Source organism: Pongo abelii, chromosome 16, assembly GCF_028885655.2.
Source record: "Pongo abelii isolate AG06213 chromosome 16, NHGRI_mPonAbe1-v2.0_pri, whole genome shotgun sequence".
Lineage (NCBI taxonomy): Eukaryota > Metazoa > Chordata > Mammalia > Primates > Hominidae > Pongo > Pongo abelii.
This window is the reverse complement of record NC_072001.2, coordinates 38,180,487-38,205,440: the sequence shown is the minus strand read 5'-3', so window position 1 is coordinate 38,205,440 and position 24,954 is coordinate 38,180,487. Positions and strand designations below refer to the sequence as shown.

General features: G+C 36.8%; 1 protein-coding gene across 2 annotated transcripts in view; it reads left to right on the top strand.

Moving 5' to 3' along the window:
* The window catches only part of DPH6 (diphthamine biosynthesis 6), a 450,913-nt gene that overhangs the window by 177,267 nt on the left and 248,692 nt on the right, over positions 1-24,954 (top strand). Inside the window, exons 8-9 of one of the 2 annotated variants that reach the window (XM_024232543.3) lie at positions 7,156-7,243; positions 8,557-9,857. In XM_024232543.3, the coding sequence (XP_024088311.3) occupies positions 7,156-7,243; positions 8,557-8,610 (142 nt within the window). In that variant the 3' untranslated portion in view covers positions 8,611-9,857. Of the gene's footprint in view, positions 1-7,155; positions 7,244-8,556; positions 9,858-24,954 lie in introns of those variants that run through there. The other variant, XM_054532586.2, reaches the window with a different exon arrangement.

Below are 24,954 nucleotides of genomic sequence, written 5' to 3'. Positions count from 1 at the left end.
AATAAGTCATAAGTTTATGGGAGAGGACATATTTCTTTTGCCCATGATGATCACAAAACAATGAGTCAACTATTGATAAGTTATGACTTCTATGAAATAATACTGTTACATTATTCAAGAAAAACATTTGCAAGCTAGTGTGAAATTATAGTAGAAAATTTAGGATATATTTATTTATTAATACAGGACTAACCAAATTGAAAAAAAAAGCACAGCAATAAGAGGAAAACATGCCAAAGAATAATACTTTCTCCATTTGCCAGACAAATTGAGGTCCCAGAGCACCTGGAAGTCTTTATGGACAACATGGAATTACAAGACATGTACTGCTTTACTCTACATAACCAGAAGATATGTTTATCACAGTATTTTAGACCTAGAATATGAATCCTTTTCAACCTCCTCATTTTGTAGACAAGGAAACCTAAGCCTGACAGAGACAGTGACATGAAGGGAATTACTCATGCTGTTAAAGAGAAGATGTCAGGGAAGGTGGTTAGAACCCTCTAGTGCTAAAATGAGCTGTTCAGTGCAAAGTGTGAGTAGAACTCTGCAAGTTGCTGCCCTACTCTGTAGGAGTTCTTCCTGTAACTGAAGAGATGGACAGGCAAATCAACAGTAAGTGATAGGTGCTACCACGCAGGTATGTACCTTGTAAACATAAAGGAAGTGCTGTCTTTTCATTCTTACTCATTTATGAGTTAATCACCAATCTAATTCTGATGCTTAAGCATATTCTTTGCTTTTTTTTTTCTTCATAGGCTATGCCTCACTTCAGCTTCATACTTTTCTTTTGTGACACCTTTTCTCTAGATTGCCTTCTCATTTCTGACCACTTTGCTAAATCCTTTCATTTTTATATGCTTTGGCTGCCATTGCCTCCAGTGCTTGTTCTCATACTTATCAGAGCATACATGAGGCTATTTGCTAAATATTGTTGGACTAATTTGTAATTTGTTGTTGTTTATTTTTGTTTATATATGGTGTTTCACATACTTTTATATATTTCTTTGTTAGGTTATAACTTGAAGTTATAGGTTGGGAAATATCCTCATTTGGCAGAAAAAGGATATCACTTAATATAAACAAAATCTCCCCTCCTCTTTAAAATTGAAATGTCCTAAGCATACCTGCCTGATATGCAATAAATGCGAAGATGTGAGTGAACATGTTTTGTGCATCCTAAAACTATATGTAAATGAAAGTTATATTATTTAGATATAATCTTCCATATAATACAATTAAAAGATGAGCTTAGTTCCTGTAACTGTTTTTTAACAATTGAGTATTAATAATTCTGGATCCGATCATTTAGAATTCATTTTGGGGACAAATTTTATAACTTCTGTTATATTTGATGTAATAATTGTCTGCCACAACTAGCATGCAACTAATCATTTGTTAGGAATCCTATTTCAAACATCTGATTCAAATGACATTTTATTTTTTACAAAAAAAGAAGACTCCAAGGCGAGAAAAAATAAATTTTACATGCAGACTTATTTGATTATAATTAGATATCTTTTTTGAGGTGGGGGAGGGGCCAGGTGGGCCAATGTAATCATGAGGATCCTTAGAAGAAAGAGGCAGAGGGGTCCGAGTCAGAGAACGGGATGTAACAATGGAAGTAGACTAGAGTGATGTGGAGCCATGAGCCAAGAAATCTGGGAAGCTTCTACAAGCTAGAAAAAGCAAGGAACAGATTCTCCTCTAAAGTCCCAAGAGAGAATGCAGTTGTACCAATACCTCGGGGGTTTATTTGTTTGTTTTTAAATTATACTTTTAAGTTCTAGGGTACATGTGAAGAATGTGCAGGTTTGTTACGTAGGTATACACATGCCATGGTGGTTTGCTGCAGCCATCAACCCATAACCTATATTAGGTATTTCTCCTAATGTTATGCTTCCCCTACCCCCCCACCCCTGACAGGCCCCGGTGTGTGATATTCCCCTCCCTGTGTCCATGTGTTCTCATTGTTCAACTCCCACTTATGAGTGAGAACATGCAGTATTTGGTTTTCTGTTTTTGTGATAGTTTGCTGAGAATGATGGTTTTCAGCTTCATCCATGTCCCTGAAAGGACATGAACTCATCCTTTTTTCTGTCTGCGTAGTATTCCATGAGGTATATGTGCCACATTTTGTTTATCCAGTCTATCGTTGATGGACATTTAGTTTGGTTCCAAGTCTTTGCTATTGTGAACAGTGCCATAATAAACATACGTGTGCATGTGCCTTTATAGTAGAATGATTTATAATCCTTTGGGTATATACCTAGTAATGGGATTGCTGGGTCAAATGGTATTTCTAGTTCTAGATCCTTGAAGAATCGCCACACTGTCTTCCGCAATGGTTGAACTAATTTACACTCCCACCAACAGTGTAAAAGTGTTCCTATTTCTCCACATCCTCTCCAGCATCTGTTGTTTCTTGACTTTTTAATGATCGCCAGTCTAACTGGTGTGAGATGGTATCTCATTGTGGTTTTGATTTGCATTTCTCTAATGACAAGTGATGATGAGCATTTTTTCATGTGTTTTTTGGCTGCATAAATGTCTTCTTTTGAGAAGTGTCTGTTTATATCCTTTGCCCACTTTTTGATGGGGTTGTTTGTTTTTTTCTTGTAAATTTGTTTAAGTTCTTTGTAGATTCCACGATTGAATCTTTTTTGTATAATGAAGTAATTTAGAGAGATCAGTGTGGTTCTAGAAGTTTATTATGCCAGGTGCAGTGGCTCACGCCTGTAATCACAACAGTTTGGGAAGGCAGGGCAAGAAGATCACTTGAGGCCAGGAGTTCGAGACTGCAGTCATCTGTAATTGCACCACAGAACTCCAACCTGGGCAACATTGCAAGACCCTGTCTCTAAAAAAAAAACAATATGAATAACAATAATAAAAAATAATAAATAAATAGAAGTTTATTATGAGATACCTTTTGCCCAAATTCCAATTAACATTTTAAAATGTTTTTAGGAAAGACTAGTGTAACAGCCTTTGTCTGGAAATAATTTTTTATATTTCTACCTAGAACAGTTTACAATTCACTTTTCGTATCTATTAATATATGAAGTCATTCACCTCTAGATAGAAATTTTGGGATGAGAAAATGAGTTTTTTCCCTGAGAAGCCCTCCTGAGAAGAATTATAGCCTAGCTTTTAAGAGAAAAGGATAATTGTAGGTCCTCAAATTAGAAACCTGCTCTCTTATTACTTATTTTACATATATATGTATATTCATAACTAAAATCTTAAGGTCGTGTTAATGAAAGTAGTCATTTTCTTCTCTCTGTTCATGTATACATTTTTATGTCAGTATTTGAGACAATTCTGTAGTTCTGTTTTAATCATCAATATCACTGTATTACTGCTACAAAGTTGCCACATATGGGTTGGATAGATGATGGATGGGTGGATGTATGGATGGATGGATGGGTGGACGGAAGAATAAGAATGAAAAAAGAAGAAAGGAAGAACCAAATCCTATGGTTAAAACACTTTATCCTCATTTTCATCCCCCCCTACTTATTTTCTGCCCACTCAAAGCATAACTCAATAGAGAACACTGTAATGCCGTGTTTCAAAATGAGGATAAAGCAAGTACTTTATCTTATTTGCTTTCTTACATTGATTCTGTATCATCTGAGAATTTATTTAAATTTATGAGCTATTTTCCTTATATTTAAATTTTCAGACCTACTAATCTTTATTTTTATTATGGTAGAGATATCATATAGTGTTATTGGTGTATATATATGTGCATACGTGAATATGTTTATATATGCAGTATGCATGTATGAGAAATTGTATACAGTCATGAGTCACTTAACAGTGTGGAAACATTCTGAGAAATGCATTGTTAGGCAATTTTGTCATTTTGCAAGCACCAGAGTATACTTGTACAAATATAGATGGTATAGCCTACTACATACCTAGGCTATATGCTCCTAGGCTACAAACCTGGACACCATATTACTGTACTGGAGACTGAATAACTGTAACACAGTGGTAAATATTCATATATCTAAATGTATCTAAACATAGAAAAGGTACAGTAAAAATATGATATAAAAAAATTTTTAAATGGTACACCTGTACAGGGCACTTAACATGAATGAAGCTTACAGGACTGGAAGTTGCTCTGAGTGAGTCAGTGAGTGAGTGGTGAGTGAATGGAAGGCCTAGGACATTACTGTACACTACTGTAGACTTTAAAAGCACTGTACACTTAGGCTACACTAAATTCATTTTAAAAATAAAATTGTGCTACAACATTATGACAGCTATGATGTCACTAGGTGATAGGAATTTTTCAGCTCCATTATGATCTTATGGCACCACCGTAATACCCAATCAGCCTTTAACCAAAAATAGCATTATGTGGCACGTGACTATATTCACATGAAGATAGGTAATTGAAAAATCATTGTGAGTTTCTGATAGTTTCACTAATTAGTGTGTAATTGTGAGGATACTTAACAAAGTTTAACAGTACATTTATTCAACAAATATCTAATGAATATTAGGCAATGTACTTCATACAGAGCTCAGGGTGGGGTAGAACAGGGACAGGCAGACAAAGATGAACAAAACTGGTTCCTCTCTCAGAGGAAAGGCACACAAACACATAATTATAATGTAGTGGATGTGTTATGAAAGGGCTATAAATGTGATACTAAAGCACATGAAGGAGAAAACTAGCACTGTCTGAGGATGTCAGGGAAGGCTTCATGGAAATAACATTTGAGATGTCTGTGAGGATAAGTGTGAGTCCGCGGGGAATATCTGTATATCTTTTAGTGAATACAGAAACCATATGTTTGAGCAAGAGAGGTAAACACTGGTTCGGTCCCAGCCTAGCATAGTTGTCCTTTTAGAGGAGAGGTGGGGACAAAGACCATGGCTGAGTCTCAAGAGGGAATACCATTTTTTTTTTTTGTTTTTGAGGTGAGAGGTAGGGCCTCACCCCAACACCTCAGGAGGCTGGTATCAAGGAAGAGAGGCCCAAACCAAACCCAGCTGCCCATTTGATGTTGTTAAGTAGGGGTGAGCCTAGTGTAGTAATGAAAGAGAACATGGGCATGCTCTTGGCTGTGGAAAAGACCTAGCTGTATGACAGGTGGTAACTGCTACACTGATTAATGGAGAAAGGAAAGGAGGACAGCCAGCTGGGAAGCATTTTTGCTGTGGCACAATTGTCTTAGTTTTCTGGATTAATCTGAGGATATTCTGACAGATTCTGCTTTCAGGATTCAGAGAAATCCATGAAGCAGAGACCAGAGTTCCTTGAAATTTGAATGTCACTGTGATAGTATATGAGAGAGAAGAGCAATAGTGAGTGGTATTATTCTGCTTGAAACTAAAAGCTGTTCATTTGAAATCTAGTCTCTCCCAGTTGACTCTTCCTTTGTATAAGTGAATGAAATTATGTTAGTCAATTAGAAATTATGAATTTAATAGAATTTATAAAAACCAGAGTCGTCTTCATTTCGTGCTCAGAATGTCATATATTCTCTCTGGATAATAATCTTGATTCAGATCATTTAAGCTATTTGCTGTCATCCCTCTGTTTCTAGTGGGGATAACTGACATGAGAAGGGAGGACCTAAAACCCTTTCTACGGAGATAGTATTGGTTCAGGTTAATTATAGTTTTGGCGCACCCCATTGTCAAGAATATCAAAACCAAGCTGCCTGAATTAGACATAGTTAAGGCTCAGGGTCAGTGTCCAGGGCTAAAGTCTGGAACAGATGTATCGACATTTAATCTAAGAGTAAGATTGTATAATAGGAACTGAGGTTTGATTAAAGAGCCAAGATAGGACCAGAGCAGGCAACTGTGGAGGAAATGGAAAAACAGTAAGACTAGGGCAACAAATCAAGTTGGGGTCAAGCCAGAGGGACAGGTGGTAGCCAGCAGGTGGGCCTCCTCTGTACTTTCTCTTTATGCTGCTGCCCCTCATCATACCTGGAGGCGTCTTTGGTTGATGTAGACTATGAAGGCAAATTATATGTTTCCATCAGGATGCTGAATCTTGAATGATTCTATGTCTGTTATAAGTTGCTTTCCTTTTAATGTCATGGAAGCCTTTTTAATGTTATTTTTTCTAAGCATTAGAAAGATACATATTTGATACTAAAGGTTCATGAATGATAATTGGGGTTTTTAATCATCAAATGTACTTTTTTCTTGATCTTTCAAGTGGGAAGTAAACATTTTGCTTATGAAAGCTTAATAATTTGGAGCCAAATATTTTGAGATTTCTTCTATTGCCACCGAGTAACTTTGCATGATACAAGTTGATTCAAAAATATTTTTACATTAGTGACAAAATGTCAATGTCAGGATTTATTTTACTGTACTACAATGGTCAAAATGCTAACTATTAATATAAACAATAGAAGTACTTCCCAAGGCATTAAAGTGATACGAGGAATTTCTATTTTTAAATTTTCAGTTGAAATTCAAAACATTATTACTTTCTTAATAAACAATAAAAAATAATTAGTTATTAGAACTTTACACATAATCTTAGTTATTCATATGTGCTTTACAGGGTATCTTTGATAAAAGTTTAGTTAATTTACATGTATCCATATGGTGCCAGCATGCAGTTCATACCATTTTACCTGAATGTGGTAATTACTATGGCAGACAATCAATTTTAATAGCAATGATACTGCAGTGTGAAGGGTTCACCTAGAGCTTAAAATCATCGCCAGTACTGCTTTTGTGAAGGATAATTGAAGATTTTGTGTGAAACATTAAATGAATTACCTCTTGGAAATGAAAAAAATAATGAAGATAAAGCAGTAATGTTTAATGCTTAGCCTATACCAAGCAAATACGTGAAAATGAAATTGAACAGGAATTTAAGTCTTCAAATTGTTCAGAGAACTTTGAGTGAACCTGAAAGTTGAACTCTTACGTTCTTATGAAGATAGAAAGCCTCATTGTTTTTTCTTAAAAGCTTAGTATACTTGAACCTTTTCCCAATTAAATACTGGATTATTAAAAATATTTATTAATCACTACATGTTGTATACCAATGGAGATAAATATAAAACAAGAATGTTCAGTCTCTTCTACTCAGTAGGAGGAGTGATTTGTCACAATTTTTGTAGCATATAAATGTATTGTAAAATTTTTGTGTTTCAGGGATTCGTCAGAAGTAGTCATACATTCAGCTGATGCATTTGCACCTGTGGCTTATCTACGCTTTTTAGAATTGCACTTGGAGGACAAGGCAAGTAAATCTAAGATTCACAGTGATTTCAATAGAAATTTGAGATATATACATTGGCTTTGCATATGTAATTATGTAACAACAGATGACAGGAAAAAGAAAATTGATTTTTATCATTAGTGGTTTTTCTTCAGCTCCTCAGTCAATAACTAAGAATTTTACAAATGCTTATAGTTTTGAGAGTTATATATGATACAAAAGATACTACATTTATGAAAAGTTTGCAGGTCAGTTAAAAAGGGAGTAGTATGTACATTAAACAATGAGGACAATATAAAACCAAATATTAAATCATCTAGCAGGATCACATTTAAGTTACTGTACATAAGCATTAGGGGAAGGGTTTGAGGATAAATTGGATCGTCATTATTCAAAGCTTAAGAGAGAAAAGGAGAAATAAAACCTTTACAAAAATATCCAGGAAAAGAGAAGTAAAAATGGAAGATGGAAAGTGAAGCAAAATTACAATGAAGAGTTTTATTTTAAATACACTGTCAAGATACAGTAAAATTTTAATTTAAAGATATCTTGTGGAATAAAGTTCTGGATTAGATTCCTTGATTGAGAGGTCTCATCCTTCAGATGTTGCTTTATATGAGTTACCATAAAAATGATAGCTGAAATTATGTGAAGAAATGAGTGTAGTGACAGAAAAGGATTAGAAAATGTCTTATATATATTTAGTGTTCTTTCCCCCAAGTCTTGAGGCACACCCACAGTTACATATTTTACATCATAGGAAATCTGAAAGAGTAAGAGGATTAACAAGAATTCAGCAAAAGTAGGAAAAGAATGGTAATGCCAAAAATCTCAAGATGAGAGGGTTTCTACAGGTGAGGATAATTATTGGTGCCAGTTCTCCAGAAGAATGACAATGGGCAGGATTAAAAATAGGTTGTGGAATTGGGCTGGATGATGACTATTGGTGACCTTGACCTTTTATCAAAAAGTTGGTAACCCCCACAAGAATTAAGTTACACTATCCAAATGTTTTTCAGATTTACTTGAACCCCTAACTTGTAGTTTTCTGCTACTTTTGCTACCATGTACACACACACAAAGTCAAAAGCACTGAATTCATGTGTAGACACTCCAGCCATTCTGTGTTCATCTCTACCCGAATAGCTCACTGTTCACCTTGTTGTTTTGGTATTTGATTGGTCTTCAGTATGACACCTCAAAGAAGCAATACTGTTACCTGAAATAGGCTGCGAAGATAACAGTATTTCATATAACAGTATTACATCTTGGAAGTGTCATATTCACTGACACTGAATAAATATGGTGCATTTTCCTTCTTTTTTTTTTTTTAGGTGTCCTCAGTGCCTGACAACTACAGAACATCTAATTATATATATAATTTTTGAAAAGTGTTTTGGAACATTGTTCATTAAACCACCATTTCTATACAAAAAAATTACACAGTATTTTCTCAGTTACTATGACTAGTTTATTTTTTTCTCATGACTCTTTTTTTTTTTTAGAGAAACATACTTTTATTAGAAGAAGTTAGTGGAACCATTTGTTAATTAGGAAAACATCAATGGCATGTTCATTAATAGTGCCAACTTTCTTGGAATTCACTCTTTCTCTTTTGTTAACACATCTTCCCTATGACCTTTTTTTTCTTTTATTTCATCTATAAACCCCATATCTGTAGCATTTCTTTTTTTATCACACTAGTTTCTTTTCCTCCTTCTCTCTTTCTTTCTCCAATCCCTACCAATAATGTCATGATGCAGAGGCATTTGAAAATGAAGATGAAAAGATGGTCACTTTATTTAGCCAGTCAAGCTTATTCTACTGAGTGTCGCCAAAGTGATTTATCATTTTTGTTTTAAATATATTCATGGTTGAAGTGTTTCAACATTATTGGACAATTAGGAAGAATGTCCTTAACTCTTACAAGTTATTTTATAACTGATTTTTAAAATGCTGTTTTTCAGTATTACCTATGTTGACCTTAGAAAACTTTTACTAAAAAATAGACTTTATGTTTTAGAGCAGTTTTAGGTTCACAGCAAAAATAGAGCAGAAAATGCAGAGATTTCCCATATACCTTCTACCTCCACACATTCACAGCCTCCCCTACTGTCAATGTCTTATAATAGAGTGGTACATTTGTTACAGCTGATGAACCTACATTGACACATTATTATCACCCAAAGTCCATAGTTTACATGAGGGTTCACTCTGGGTGTTGTACATAATATGGATTTTGACAAATGTGTAATGACATTTGTCAACCATTATAGTATTACACAGAATAATTTTACTGCCTTAAAAAATCCTCTGTGTTTTACTTATTCATCCCTCCCTCTCCTTTAACCCTTAGCAACTGATCTTTTTACTGTGTACATAGTTTTGCTTTTACCAGAATGTAATGTAGTTGAAATCATACAGTATGTAGCTTTTCAGATTGGCTTCTTTCGTGTATTAATATGCATTTAGGTTTGTCTATATCTTGTCATGTATATGTAGCTCATTTTTTTTTAGTGTAGAATAAAATTTTATTGTCTGGTTCTACCACATTTCTTTTGTCCATGCACCTATTGAAGAACATCTCAGTTGCTTCCATGTTTTGGCGATTATGAATAAAGCGACTATAAACATCCATGAACAGGTTTTTGTGTGAAGATAAGTTTTTAAGTTTTCAGGTGTATAAATACCAAGGAGCACAATTACTGGATCATATGGTAAGATTATGTTTAGCTTTGTAAAAAAAACTGCCACACTGTTTTCCAAATTAGTTGTACTATTTTGTATTCCCACCAACAATGAATGAGAGTTTCTGTTGTTCCACCTCCTGACCAGCATTGAGCATTGTAGGGATTTTGGACTTTTGCCATTCTAGTAGGTCTGAAGTGTTCTCTCATTGTTGTTTTAGTTTGTAACTCCCTAAAGATATATGATGTTGAGCATCTTTTCATGTTTGTTTGCCATCTGTGTATCTCCTTTGATAAGATGTCTCTTCAAATCTTTTGACTATTTTTAATTGGGGTTTTTGTCTTATTATTGAGTTTTAAGAGTTCTTTGTATATTTTGGATAACAGTTCTTTATCAAATATGTATTTGCAAATATGTTCTACCATTCTATGTTTTGTCTTTTCATTCTTTTAACAGTGTCTTTTACAAAGCACAAGTTTTTAATTTTAAGGAACTCCAGCTTATCAATTCTTTTTTTCTAGTATTATGCTTTTAAAGTTATATCTGTAAAATCATTGCAAAATCCAAGGTCATCTGGATTATCTTGTCGAAGTTTGATAGCTTTGTGCTTTACGTTTATGTTTGTGATACATTCTGAATTCATTTTTGTAAAGGACATAACGTCTATATATAGATTCGTTTTTAAAAATGTAGTTATTCAGTTGTTCCAGCACCATTTCTTGAGAAGACTATCTTTTCTCCATCATATTGCCTTGTTCTTTTGTATATTTGTGTGGTCTATTTCTGGGCTCTCTAGTCTGTTCCACTGATGGATTTGTCTCTTTTGCAAATACCAGTCTTGATTACTGTAGCTTTGCGGTAAATATTCAAGTCAGATAGTGTTCGTCTTCCAACTTTTTTCTTCTTCCGTATTGTATTGACCATTTTGGGTTTTTTGTCTCTTCATAAAAACTTTACAATCAGTTTTTCCACATCCACAAAAAAACTTGCTTGGATTTTAACTGGGATTGAAGATCAATTTGGGAAGAATTGACATCATGATGATATTGAGTCTGTTTATCCATGAACATGCAGTATCTCTTTGTTTAGTTCTTTGATTTCATTCATTGGAATTTTGTTTAGACACCTTTTTTCTCTTCATTGTTATAGCTTAATATGTTACATGTTGGCTCAATTAGGACTATTTCAGATTTTTCTAATTTTTTTTCATATAACAGGCTTTAAGGTGATATTCTTGGTGTGAATTCAGAGTTAGTTGATATGCCTCTTAGTCACAGGGTCCAGGGCTAAACTTTCACATGTTGCCAGCTTTACTCCTAAACTAACCCACATGGTAGAGAAGGAATTCTTTAGACAGAAAATGAAGTATGATTACCAAAAGAAAGATGAATAAATGCTGGAGAACGAAAATGTCAGGTACTCTTCTACATATTTTATCAAAATCACATTGTATTTCAGACACATCTTAACAAATTAACATTCCACCCCAAATATTAGTAATATCCAGAATGCAGTACCCTGAATACCACTGTGAAAATCCATCTGTTTTCTAAATTCTATCAGTTTTCATTTGCTTTATAACACATTTGCAATCTAGCTTGACCTTAATTACTTTGATGAACTGCTGTTGGCCTTTTTTCATTCTTCATAATCCTTAATGCCTTTCCTTGATAATATTGGCCACCATCTCTTTGAAAATTTCCCCTATAATGGTCATATGCCTCTGTACTAGTCAGATTTTTCTTCTGCCTTTCTTTAGATTTCTCCTATCTTCTTCAGTAGCTTCTCTTCTTTTTACCTTCAACATGCACATATGCTGCAAGTTCTTTTTATAGGTCCATTCTTTTCTTTTTCAATATTTTCTTTTTCTGGATTTATGTATTTTCCACAAGTTTACTTTTCACCTCTTTATCCAGATGATTCTAAAGTCACTCTCTTTCTAGTCTTTCTACTAATATCTACTTTCTCCTTAACTCTAGGTTCTTAATTCTGACTGGCTGCTGCACATGGCTACCAATACATGTCGTTCTCATTATGTACAAAACTTGAACTCATTTTCCCCTCAAAGTGTCTTTATTCCCTATTTTTGTTATTTAACACAACTGTTCTCCTCACAGTAACTCAAGTACAGAATGTTGGAATCATCTCTTAAGCTATCCTCTCATTTACAATGAATATTCAACTGATTATCTAATCTTTTATATTCTAGTCCTAATATGCACATATTTCCATCCCCATGCTTATCTCTCATTAAATTTATGTCTTGCCCAACTCTTGGACAAGATACAACTAATTCAAATCCTTGCTTTCATATTCTCTATAGTCAGTTTCACTGCCATATAGATTTTCTTTCTAGTGTATGACTCCCTGCACAAAATTCCACAATAGTACTTCATTATTTTCTAAGTGAATAAAATGATTAGCCATGAATGAAAGGCTATCTGACATATGGCCATAGCATCCTTTTTCAGTCTTGCTCCTAGGATTCCCCTACCTGTCCGCTTTGCTCTAGTAATACTGAACCAATGGCCACTCCCTGATTATGCCTTCTGCTTCTCTCCTTCCTTGCCTTGTTCTGTCTTACCAGCTTTCCTTTCTTCTTCTCTTTTTAACTACTTAATCCTACAGACTATGCAAGATTGAACTCAAATACTCTTATACGTTTAGGCACAAGAGATGAACTGCCCTGTCAGTTTGTTTCTCTTCATTTCTTGTTGCAAATAACCTTATTTATTCTGCTTTATGTTTAGTTGTTTAAGGACTTATTCTTTCTACTAGGTTACATACAGATGTCTTGACTACTGTTCCATTTTTATCTTCATAAATTCTGTAACAGCTGTTAGTTCTAATAAGAACTTTTTAATTTGATTTGCTTGTTATTTTCATACTTTATTTTTTATTCATAAAGAATCTTACAGGTGTATCTCCATTTCACATTATATGCCATTTAATGAGTTCTATTTTTTTTCCATTTATCTTGTTAGAGAAAAATGCTTTAAGCAAACTAGAATGTAAAATAAAATATTTTAAAATACTGTTAGTGTAAATTTTGATTTATCACTTAGACTTTCACTTTACATATGATGACCCTTAAACTTTTCTATTAAATAATTAATCTACTTAAATTTTACCTTTAAGTTAAAATTTTAAATTATTTATATGAGTGTAAAAATGATATCAACTAAACATGGGATTCTAAACAAAATAACCAAATAATAGAAAGCTGTGAGATAAAAACGGAGAAATATATTAAAATTTCTTTGGGGCCCCAACTTTATTGCTTATGGCAAACTTGATAGTAAAATGTACCATGCATCACTGCAGTGACAGGCTTGAGAAAATGAAAAATCCAAAGCTTTACATAAATCAATCAGAAAATCATATTAAAATGTATAACCTTTAACAGAAAAATCAGACTTTTACTTGCAACTACTCAGAAGGCTCTTTCTTCCTTATGAGGTTGTTTTAGATTTTCTAACAGCTTTATGGAAAATATTATTTTAAATTAATTATTAGCAAAGCAGTTGTATTTATAGAAAGACAAAGTTCACAGGAATTTAACCTCAATTTTATTAATGTTCCCTACTTTCACTTAGTGTTTAATTGTGCTCTTGTTGAAATAATTTCCTAAGTACTAATGTGTCCTATAATCAGCACTTAAGTTCATTTTTTGTTGAAATAATTTCATGGGACAATTATATATTTTATATAATAATAAAAGCACACACTTTTAAAAGTTGTCACTTTTAAAAACATTATCAGTCTTACAGCCCATTCTTGGCTTTTTCATTTTATTTTGCTTTATTTGAGATATATCATCAAATGCCTTGAAAAACTTTATAATGTTTAGCCATCTCTGTGTTTTTATTTTTCTCTTCAATCCAGCATGTATCTTGAATACCTACTCTGTTTAAAAAACTACTAGGTCTACATGGAATCTACTATAAATGTAGGTAAATTACAGAGTAATTCTAGTCTTAACGTTAAAATGAAGTTACCACTGTAATCATTATTCCCAATGTTATGATTACAGTGACAGATAACTCTAGTTTTGCTAACCCGAACTGACGTATGGCCATAATATGTTGTTGATTCATGGTAAATGGTGATGTGTGAGTTATGATCCTGTTTTTCTCAAAATGGTGGTGGAGGCTGGGAGCTTATATGTTTATTTATGTATGAATGAGGATAGTAAGAGATGGCATATAATCACCAGACTGATAGTATTGGATTCTTTGGGGAAGGGAGCAGGAAGGGAGTAAACAGAGAAGCTTAATTCTTTATATATCTGTAATCTGTGGCTTCTTACAATGAGCATGTATTTTTAATTTTTTTAAATATCTGATTAAGAAAATTAAGAGAGAGCAGTATAGTGAGTTTCAGTGCTAAATAAACACCTAAATGTTATTCTTCAACATTTCACTAGTCTCGGTAGAAAGAGACAGTAAGGCCCTTTAAAACTTTCCATTGAACTCAGGTGAAAACATTACTCACAATGGGAGATTGAAATCTAGTTGATCCTATAGTTAAGTCTAAAAAAAGACCCCTTCAGAAAATTTTATATATATATATATATATATGTATGTATATGTATATATATACATACACACACACACACACAAGATGACTAAAAGTGTTGGAATAGTAGGCCTCTTGAGTATGTTGTGCACAGGAATTTGCTGTCATCACTCATAGCAACATGTATAAACTCAAGGATCCCATCCATGGAGGTATGCTGCCACTGCCTCTACACAACCTACAAAATATTTCCTTACAAATAGGACAAAGAAAGTAAGAAGATAAATGATGACTTTTATTTGCCAACATTTGGTTCAGCACAACTTCCCTACCCTGTCTCTCCCCACCTTTGCCCTTAGGCTAAGGAGCAGAAAAGTGATTTGGCAAGATGGAGCAAGGTATTTACCAGTCTAAAACCTAATGCTGTAAAACTAAATGAGACAACTTGGGGCTTGAATGGGTGCTGGGCTGTAGGTACTGCTGGGTCACTGTTGCTATAAATGGTCACTGGAGCAGATTAATAAATCAAGGATCAGTTTCACCCACATTTAAAGGACTACTTGACTCATTTCTGTCTCTAGTAAGTGGACTTTGGTAGTAGCAACGCCATACCGTGATGATATCATTTGTGTCGGGAATCAAACTGGGCAATGCAAGAGTCTTTTTGAAGCCTAAATCTATGGAAGACTTATCAGTTTGGGAGAGGATAATAATAAAAGTAACAATCAATGCTTTCGAACTCCAATTGACTGTCTTTTTTAGCTTTTATATTTACTTAGTTGTTATGCTAACCAATTCAGCTTTTTACTGTTGCTGTTGTTGTTGTTTTAAGAAATAAAATTTCTGATTGCTGTTTTCATAAAGTTCCAGTTTGGTGATTTCTAATAAAAGATAATCCTCATACGATTTATTCATTCAGAACACATTTATTGACTGCTTATTCTTATATGCATGGCACTGTTTGGACACCAAACAGTTAAAAAATATTGCTTTCATGGAGCTTGTATTCTGTGGAGTGAGACAGATAGAAAAGTAAATAAAAATACGTTAGAGGTGTTGATGAGAAAGTTGCCTCACTGACCATGGATTTGGTGATTGGGTTTTAGGGAATAAGCATAATGTAGGAATCCTGAAGTACTTATAATGATAGATTTAAGCCCAGGTTGAGGGTCATATTACCAGTCCTTTTGGTCACATTGGCAGATGTTAGTTGTGAGTTGTGTTTGAGTTGTGTTTGAGAAAAGGTTAAGGTCTTTCCAATATCCTGTAGATATAGCCAAAGAGCAATTCAGTGAACTGGAAAAGAGGTCAGAAGAAAATATTCAGAATGAAACATGAAGAGAAGCAAAGACAGAAAATACACATAAAAGAATTAAGAGGCATGGAAATAGTGAGAAGGTCAAAAATATATGTAATTAGATTGTCAGAAAGACTAGAGGGAGAATGGGGAAGGTTCAATGTTTAAAAACATAGTAGCTAAGAGCCTTCCAAAATTAACAAAACACACCAAAGTATAGATTCAAGAAGTCTTATGAACCCCAAACAAAATAAAAATAGATATTCAGGCACATGATGGTAAAACTACTGGAAATAAAAGAAAAAGAAAAAAAATTGAAAACAGCCAAAGTGGGTTAAAAACAGGCTACTTTCAAAGAAGCAACAGTTAGAATAGAAATATTGAAGACAGTAGTCAATGAAATCAAATTTTTATAGTGCTAAATGAAAATAATTGCCATCCTAGAATTCTGTACCCAGCAATAATATCCTTCAAGAATAAAAGTGGAGGAATTTCCAGGATGACAGTAATCTGTTTGTCAAAATTTATTTAATAGTTCACTTGTGGTTTATCCATTTTGCTGTATGTAATTTTTCTCTCAAGATATAAATACTTAACTCTAGTTAATAATATGCATGACACAGTCTAAATAAAGAGTAATGTCTGCAACTTACTGGGAAATGCATTAAAAATATAAAATGGATTGGTGGCGAATGATAGGTATGTGATAAATACAACAAAGTGCTAATTGTAGAGTGTAGGTAGTGGATATATAGATGGTCATTGTAAAATCCTTTAGGCTTTTCCACATATATATAAATTTTTTCCTCAAAAAATGTTGGGAAAAAACATGAAGCTAAAGATTTTTCAAACAAAAACTAAGAAAATTTGTTTCCAGAAAATATCCACACCAAAGGATAGTAAAGGATGTTAAGGCAGAAGGAAATTATTCCAGATAGAATATCAGAGATGCAGGAAAGAGATCAACGAGAAATGAAAAGAGTAAACATGAGAAAATATAAGCAGATATTAACTGTATGTAAGAATAACATGATGTCTCTTTGAGTTTAAAATCTACATAGAATTAAATAAAAAGCAGTGCACATAACTAAGGGTGTTAGGGAAGTGGAGTTAAATGGTTAAAGTTTTTGCATTGTATATAAAAAAAGGCAAATGTTGAGATTCATAATAAACCTCATAGATGTAGATAACATGTCATAAATTCTAGGATAACCACTAAAATAATATAAATGAGTATAATATAATCTAATGAAGCAGGAAAAAATAGAATAATGAAAAATAATTTTTAAAAGGCAATAGAAAAAGAAAAGAGGCAAAACAGTAAAGTAAAATAAACATAGAGCAACTAGCAGAAGCAAATCATGGGGTAAGATCATATATTTAAGTGCAAATATATCAATAATTACATTAAATATAATTGTACCACTGTTTCACTTAAAGACAAAAAATATTGGATTGACTAGAAGGCAAACCCAAAGTCTATGCTCTTTGAAAGAGACACCACTAAACATAAGGGCACAGAAAGAATGAAAGTAAGAGTGTGAAAACATGTGCCATGCAAAAGCTAGGCAAAAGAGAGTTTATATAGATGCCTTTTAATAGAAGACAAAATGAATGAAAAGCATTATTGTAAAGTACACTGCAATATGTTAAAAGGCCCAATTCTTCAGGAAGATATAACAATTCTTAATTTGTATGTATATAATTACCATCTTAAAATGTATAACAAATTAATAGTAGGGGATTTCCTTATGACAAATTTGTAGTCATAATTCAAGATTTTTGCATGCTTCTTTCAAGTATTGATTTTAAAAACAGACAAAATCATCAAGGATATAGAAAATTAAAATAACACAATTAGCAAACATGACCCTACAAACATAGAAACACAATGCCCAACAAGTGCAGTACACATATTATTTTCAAGGAAACTAGAAATTATACAAAAGTTAGTTATAACCAGGGCCATAATGCAAGTCTACAAATGTCATAGGAATGAAATTATACAGGGAATGTTATATTACAATAAGATTATGCTAAAAATCAGTAATAAAAAAAGATGGCTAGAAAGAAATACACTAGTAGGATAGCAGAGTGGGAAGTGACCAACCCTATTTCCCCATGGGGACAACAGTATATCCTTCAAAGAGCCTTTATGAGAACTCTAGAAACCAGTAAAGTCACACTACCCCAGACAAGCTCAGAGTCAAAAACAACCACATTGGGTAAGAAAAGCCATCTTGTGTCAACTGTGATGCCCCCTCCCCAAAAACAGCACAACTCGGTGTGATCAGAAAGATCATGGCTTCTCCCTTGGGAGGAGAAAAGAACAGTGGAATGTTAAAGGTACATTCCAACTCTTTGAGGCAATGACTAAAGGAACTGGTTTGTGTCTCATCAGACTTGGAGTGCAGACAGGGTCCTGACATACTTTGGATGCCTACAAGTTACAAAGGAAACAAGAGAGTTTAGAAGCTTATTACAATGCCAGAAAACTGGCAATAATAAAGATGGAGGCCAGCAGAGCTTGCCGCATTTGTGTTAAAGTGACCAACTCATGGTTTCTCCCACAGGAGGGTAAGAGAAGGGCAGAACATGTGTCCAGTATTCCAGATTTTCAGACGGCTACCCAAATGTCTGGTTACTGTCTCTCCTGACTTGGAGTGCTAACAGAACTGGCATGTTTTGGATTCCTGAGGGCCACAGAGAACAGAAAAGAAAGCTGCAAAGAGAGCTCAGTGGCTTTTAATGGTTCCAGAGAACCTGTAGCACTGCAGAGACTCTACAGAGTAAGAGATCACAAGCTTCTGAAAAGGAAACTGGCAAACTTCTCTCCTTGTGAAATTACATGCACAAACCCAGGAAAGAGGCATCCCCAGAAAAGCTTTAAGAGGACCCAAAATTTCTAACTGGGTTGACTGGTGAAGGTCTTCCCCTGTGTGAAGCCACTTTATAAAGATTAGAAGAGACATTTGCTTTTTCAAATACAAAAATGTAACAAATAAGACACATAAAGAAACAGGGAAACATGACCCAATCGGAGGCCCAAAATAGATCTTCAGAAACTGGCCCTGAAAAAATGAAAATCTATTAATATGAATTCCTTGACAAAGAATTCAAAGTAATCATTACAAAGCTCAATGTGCTGTAAGAAAACATAAATAACTAAATGAAATCAGGAAAATGATGCATAAATAAAATGAGAAAACCAACAAAGGAATAGAAACTGTGAAAAAGAAATAGAAAATCTGGAACCAAAGAATATAATAACTGAACCAAAAACTTCACTGGAGAGGTTCAACAGCAGACTTGATCAAGCAGAAGAAGGAATCAGGAAACTTGAAGTCAGGTCATTTGAATTTTTTGAGTCAGTACGAAAAAGGGAGAAAAAAAGAACAGTGAAGAAAGCCTAAAGAACTTATGGGACATGATCAAGCAGACCAATCTATACAGTATGAGAGTACAAGAAGGATAAGAGAGGGGAAAAAAAGAGAGATTATTTAAAGAATGGCTGAAAATTTCCCAAATCTGAGAAATGATGTAGATATCCAAATTCAAGATCAAAGGACTAAAAATAAGACAAACTTAAAAAGGCCTGCACTGAGATACATTACAGTCAAACTGTTGAAAGTTAGAGAGTGACATAGACAAGATGGTGGAAAATGAGGTTCCCCAGCTCATATCCCTCAATATTAACAATAACTTGGCAAACATTCACAGACAAAAATGCCCTTGTGGGAGCATTGAGATCCAGGTAGGAGGATGCAGAACCCCAGTGATGCCCAAGACTTTGGAGGGCCACTTTGAGAAGACTAGCCTATGCCCCAGTGGCAGGCTAGCTGACAGTGGCCTCAGCTGCATGTCAGTAACAGCCCTATTCTCCCGTAGTCTCAGTTCCAGACACACTTGGTCTCTGTCCTGCCCATGATCCCATTTGCCAGGGGACATGGGAGGAATCAGGTTGGCTTATACCTTCATTAGAAGGCCAACAAACTTAGTCCTGGCTGTGGATCCTGAGACCTGTGACTCAGCTACAGCCCTGCTTTGCTGTAGGGAGAAGTCCTGCCTACCCAAGGACCTGGTAGGAGATATGCCTGTTCATTCCTTCAGTGGCAGGCCTGCTGACCTCACACCCAATTGTGTACACTAAAGTGGCCCTTAACTGGGCTCTAGCCCCAATCTACCATAGCCCAGAGACAGTCCTGCCAACCAAGGGACCTCTGGGAGACACACCCATCTATGCCCCCAATCTACCATAGCCCAGAGACAGTACTGCCATCCCAGGGACCTTCTGGGAGATACACCCATCTATGCCCCCAATAGCAGGCGCACCATTGAGGTATCTGGCTATAGACCTTGAACTGGTCCTGTGACTTAATTCCATTTCCACTCTGCTATGGCCTGGGGGCAGTGCTACCCACATATGTTGCCTTCAAAAGACACATCTATCCATAGCCCTGGTAACAGGCCTGCTGAACTCATACCCTACCTCAATGCTGAAGCAGCCCTGTGACTTGACTGTGTCCCCCAACTATTGTGGTTAATGGGCGTCTAATAGGAGCCATGCCTATTAAGACCCTGCTAATGGACCTGCCATCTGCAGACCCAGAAGTCCTCTTGTGACCCAGCTCAAACCTTGCTTGACCATGGTTCCAGAGGTAGTCCCATCTGGTTGGTACCAGGCCAGAATTTTGCCCACCTGTGCCTGCAGTAACAGGCCCTCCAACTGTGTACCTGACTACAGACCCAGCAGCATGCATGTGACACAGCTCTAGCCCCAGTTAATCGTGATCTTGGAGGCAGCCCTATCAATCTGGGGACCCAGCAGGAGAAGTTTTTTACCTGCAAAAATCAGTCTGTAAAGACTGGAAAAGGTGTTTGCTCTTTCAGATGCATAGACAACATGCAAGGCTACATGGATTGCAAAAAATCAAGCAAACATAACCAGAGGAAATGAATAAAGCTCCAATAACCAGCCCTAAATAAATGGAAATGCGTGAACTGCTTGACAAAGAATTCAGAATAACCATTTTAAAGAAGTTTAATAAGCTATAAGAGGACAAAGATAGACAACTAAATGAAGCCAGGAAAACAATACATGAATAAAATGGGAAGTTTAATTTTGAAAGAAATATAGAAACGTTAAAAAAAGAACCAGATGGAAATCCTGGAACCAGAGAATACAATGACTGAACTGAAAAACTTAGAAGATGACTCCAAAAACAGACACAATGAGACCCTCTGAAGGAAGCAGACTGCTCCTGCAGGACCCAGGAGTCCCCCTGCCCAAAACTGTGAGTGCCCCAACTGCAGAAGTGGCAAAGGGAGACCTTCCTCTCCCAAACATGCACCTCCACTGGATAAACTGAAGGTCTGTTTATGGGAGAATTTTCCGACTTTAGCTGGAGCTGAGTCAATTTGGAGAGCCAAGCAAAATACAGGGGTGGAGGAAGCAGCAGAAAGGCCCTGGGAGCTCATTGGGTCCTCTAGCGGGCCATTCCTGCCTGGCACCACAGGGATCCAATGGGAGAGAAGCAGGGAGTAAAACTACACAGGGAGAAGCAAATCTCTAGCTGAACTTTGTAACAATTTGAACGGGGTGAGAAGCCTTCTGGCCAGAACTTGGGGAAGGGTGCAAATCTGCTGTGCAGACTCCACAGGCAGGGGAAGAACCAAGCCCTTTTCTTTCGCAGCTTGGGGGCAGACAGCCTGCAGTAGATTTTCAAGCCTGTATTGCTGTCTGCCTAGAAACAGTCTGGGGGGTGTTGAGGGGGCATGGTGGGAGTGAGACCGGCCCTTGGGTTTGCTGGGAGCTGGGTGAGGCCTGTGACTGCCAGCTTTCCCCCACCTGTCTGACAACCTGCATGACTCAGCAGAGGCAGCGATAATCCTCCTAGGTACACAACTCCAGCGACCTGAGAATCTCACCCCCATACCAAACAGCAGCCACAGCAAGATGCACCCAAGGAGAGTCTGAGCTCACACACACCTAGCCCCACCCCTACCTGATGGTCCTTCCCTACCTAACCTGGTAGCAGAAGACAAAGGGTATATAATCTTGGGAGTTCTAGGGCCCTGCCCACCACCAGTTCCTCCTTATAATACCACAGCTGATGCTCTCTGGAAAGTGCCACCTCCTGGCAGGAGGCCAACCAACACAAAAATAGAACATTAAGCCACCAAAGCTAAGAATCCTCGTGGTGTCCATGGCATCCCCCGCCACCTCCACCAGAACAGGTGTTGGTATCCCTGGCTGAGAGACCCATAGATGGTTCACATCACAGGACTCTGTGTAGACAACCCCCAATACCAGCCCAGAACCAGGTAGACTTGCTGTGTGGCTAGACTCAGAAGAGAGACAACAATCACTGCAGTTTGGCTCACAGGAAGCCACATCCATAGGAAAAGGGGGAGAATACTACATCAAAGGAACACCCCATGGGACAAAAGAATCTGAACAACAGCCTTCAGCCCTAGACCTTCCCTCTGACAGAGCCTACCCAAATGAGAAGCAACCAGAAAACCAACCCTGGTAATATGATAAAACAAGGCTCTTCAATGCCTCCAAAAAAAATCATACTAGTTAACCAGCAATGGCTCCAAATGAAGAAGAAATCCCTGATTTACCTGAAAAAGAATTCAGGAGGTTAGTTACTAAACTAATCAGAGAGGGACCAGAGAAAGGCAAAGCCCAATGCAAGGAAATCCAAAATATGATACAAGAAGTGAAGGGAAAATATTCAAGGAAATAGATAACTTAAAGAAAAAACATCAAAAATTCAGAAAACTTTAGACACATTCTTGGAAACGTGAAATACTCTGGAAAGTCTCAGCAATAGAATTGAACAAGTAGAAGAAAGAAATTCAGAGCTCAAAGACAAAGTATTCAAATTAAACCAATCCAACAAAGACTCAGAAAAAAAGAATAAGAAAATATGAACAAAGCCTCCAAGAAGCCTGGGATTACGTTAAACAACCAAACCTAAGAATAATCCGTGTTCCTGAGGAAGAAGAGAATTCTAAAAGCTTGGAAAACATACTTGGGGGGAACAATCAAGGAAAGCTTCCTCAGCCTTGCTAGAGACCCAGACATCCAAATACAAGAAGCACAAAGAACACCTGGGAAATTCATCACAAAGAGATCTTCACCTATGCACATTGTCATCGGGTCATCCAAAGTTAAGACAAAGGAAAGAATCTTAAGAACTGTGAGACAGAAGCACCAGGTAATGTATAAACCTATAAATCTATCAGATTAACAGCAGATTTCTCAGCAGAAACTCTACAAACGAGAAGTGATTGGGGCCCTATCTTCGGTCTCCTCAAACAAAACAATTATCAGCCAAGAATTTTGTATCCCATCATATCTGAAGGAAAGATACAGTCATTTTCAGACAAACAAATGCTGACAGAATTCACCATTACCAAGCCACCACTACAAGAACTAAAAGGAGCTTTCAATCTTGGAATCCTGAAAACACATCAAGACAGAACTTCTTTAATGCATAAATCACACAGAACCTATAAACAAAATACAACTTAAAAGCAAAAACAAAAATAAAATACACGGAGGGAGCCAAGATGGCAGAATAGGAACAGCTCCAGTATACAGCTCCCAGCATAAACAATGCAGAAGACGGGTGATTTCTGCATTTCCAACTGAGGTACTCAGTTCATCTCACTGTGGAGTGTCAGACAGTGGGTGCAAGACAGTGGGTGCAGCACACCGAGCGTGAGCCGAAGCAGGGTGAGGCATCACCTCACCCGGGAAGCACAAGGGGTCAAGGAATTTTCTTTGCTAGTAAAAGAAAGGGGTGACAGATGGCACCTGGAAAATTGGGTCACTCCCACCCTAATACTGCGCTTTTCCAATGGTCTTAGGAAACGGCACACCAGGAGATTATATCCCGCACCTCGCTCGGAGGGTCCTACGCCCACGGAGCCTAACTCATTGCTAGCACAGCAGTCTGAGATCAAACTGCAAGGCGCAGAGAGGCTGGGGGAGAGGCGCCCGCCATTGCCAAGGCTTGAGTAGGTAAACAGAGTGGCTGAGAAGCTCAAACTGGGTGGAGCCCACTGCAGTTCAAGGAGGCCTGCCTGCCTCTATAGACTCCACCTCTGGGGGCAGGGCATAGCCAAACAAAAGGCAGCAGAAACCTCTGCAGATTTAAACATCCCTGTCTGACAGCTTTGAAGAGAGTAGTGGTTCTCCCAGCATGCAACTTGAGGTCTGAGAACGGAGAGACTGCCTCCTCAAGTGGGTCCCTGACCCCCGAGTAGCCTAACTGGGAGGCACCCCCCAGTAGGGGCAGACTGACACCTCACACGACCGGGTACTCCTCTGAGACAAAACTTCCAGAGGACTGATCAGGCAACAGCGTTTGCTGTTCACCAATATCCGCTGTTCTGCAGCCTCCACTGCTGATACCCAGGCAAACAGGGTCTGGAGTGGACCTCCGGCAAACTCCAACAGACCTGCAGCTGAGGGTCCTGACTGTTAAAAGGAAAACTAACAAACACAAAGGACATCTACACCAAAAACCCATCTGTACGTGACCATCACCAAAGATCAAAGGTAGATAAAACCACAAAGATGGGGAAAAACCAGAGGAGAAAAACAGGAAACTCTAAAAATCAAAGCGCCTCTCCTCCTCCAAAGGAATGCAGCTCCTCACCAGCAATGGAACAAAGCTGGATGGAGAATGAGTTTGACGAGTTGAGAGAAGAAGTCTTCAGATGATCAAACTACTCTCAGCTAAAGGAGGAAGTTCAAACCCATGGCAAAGACGTTAAAAACCTTGAGAAAAGATTACACTAATGGCTAACTAGAATAACCAATGCAGAGAAGTCCTTAAAGGACCTGATGGAGCTGAAAACCATGGCACAAAAACTACGTGGACGAATGCACAAGCTTCAGTAGCTGATTCGATCAACTGGAAGAAAGGCTATCAGTGATGGAAGATCAAATGAATGAAATAAAGCAAGAAGTTTCGAGAAAAAAGAATAAAAAGAAACAAACAAAGCCTCCAAGAAATATGGGACTATGTGAAAACACCAAATCTACATCTGATTGGTGTACCTGAAAGTGACGGGGAGAATGGAACCAAGTTGGAAAACACTCTGCAGGATATTATCCAGGAGAACTTCCCCAATCTAGCAAGGCATGCCAACATTCAAATTAAGGAAATACAGAGAATGCCACAAAGACACTCCTCGAGAAGAGCAACTC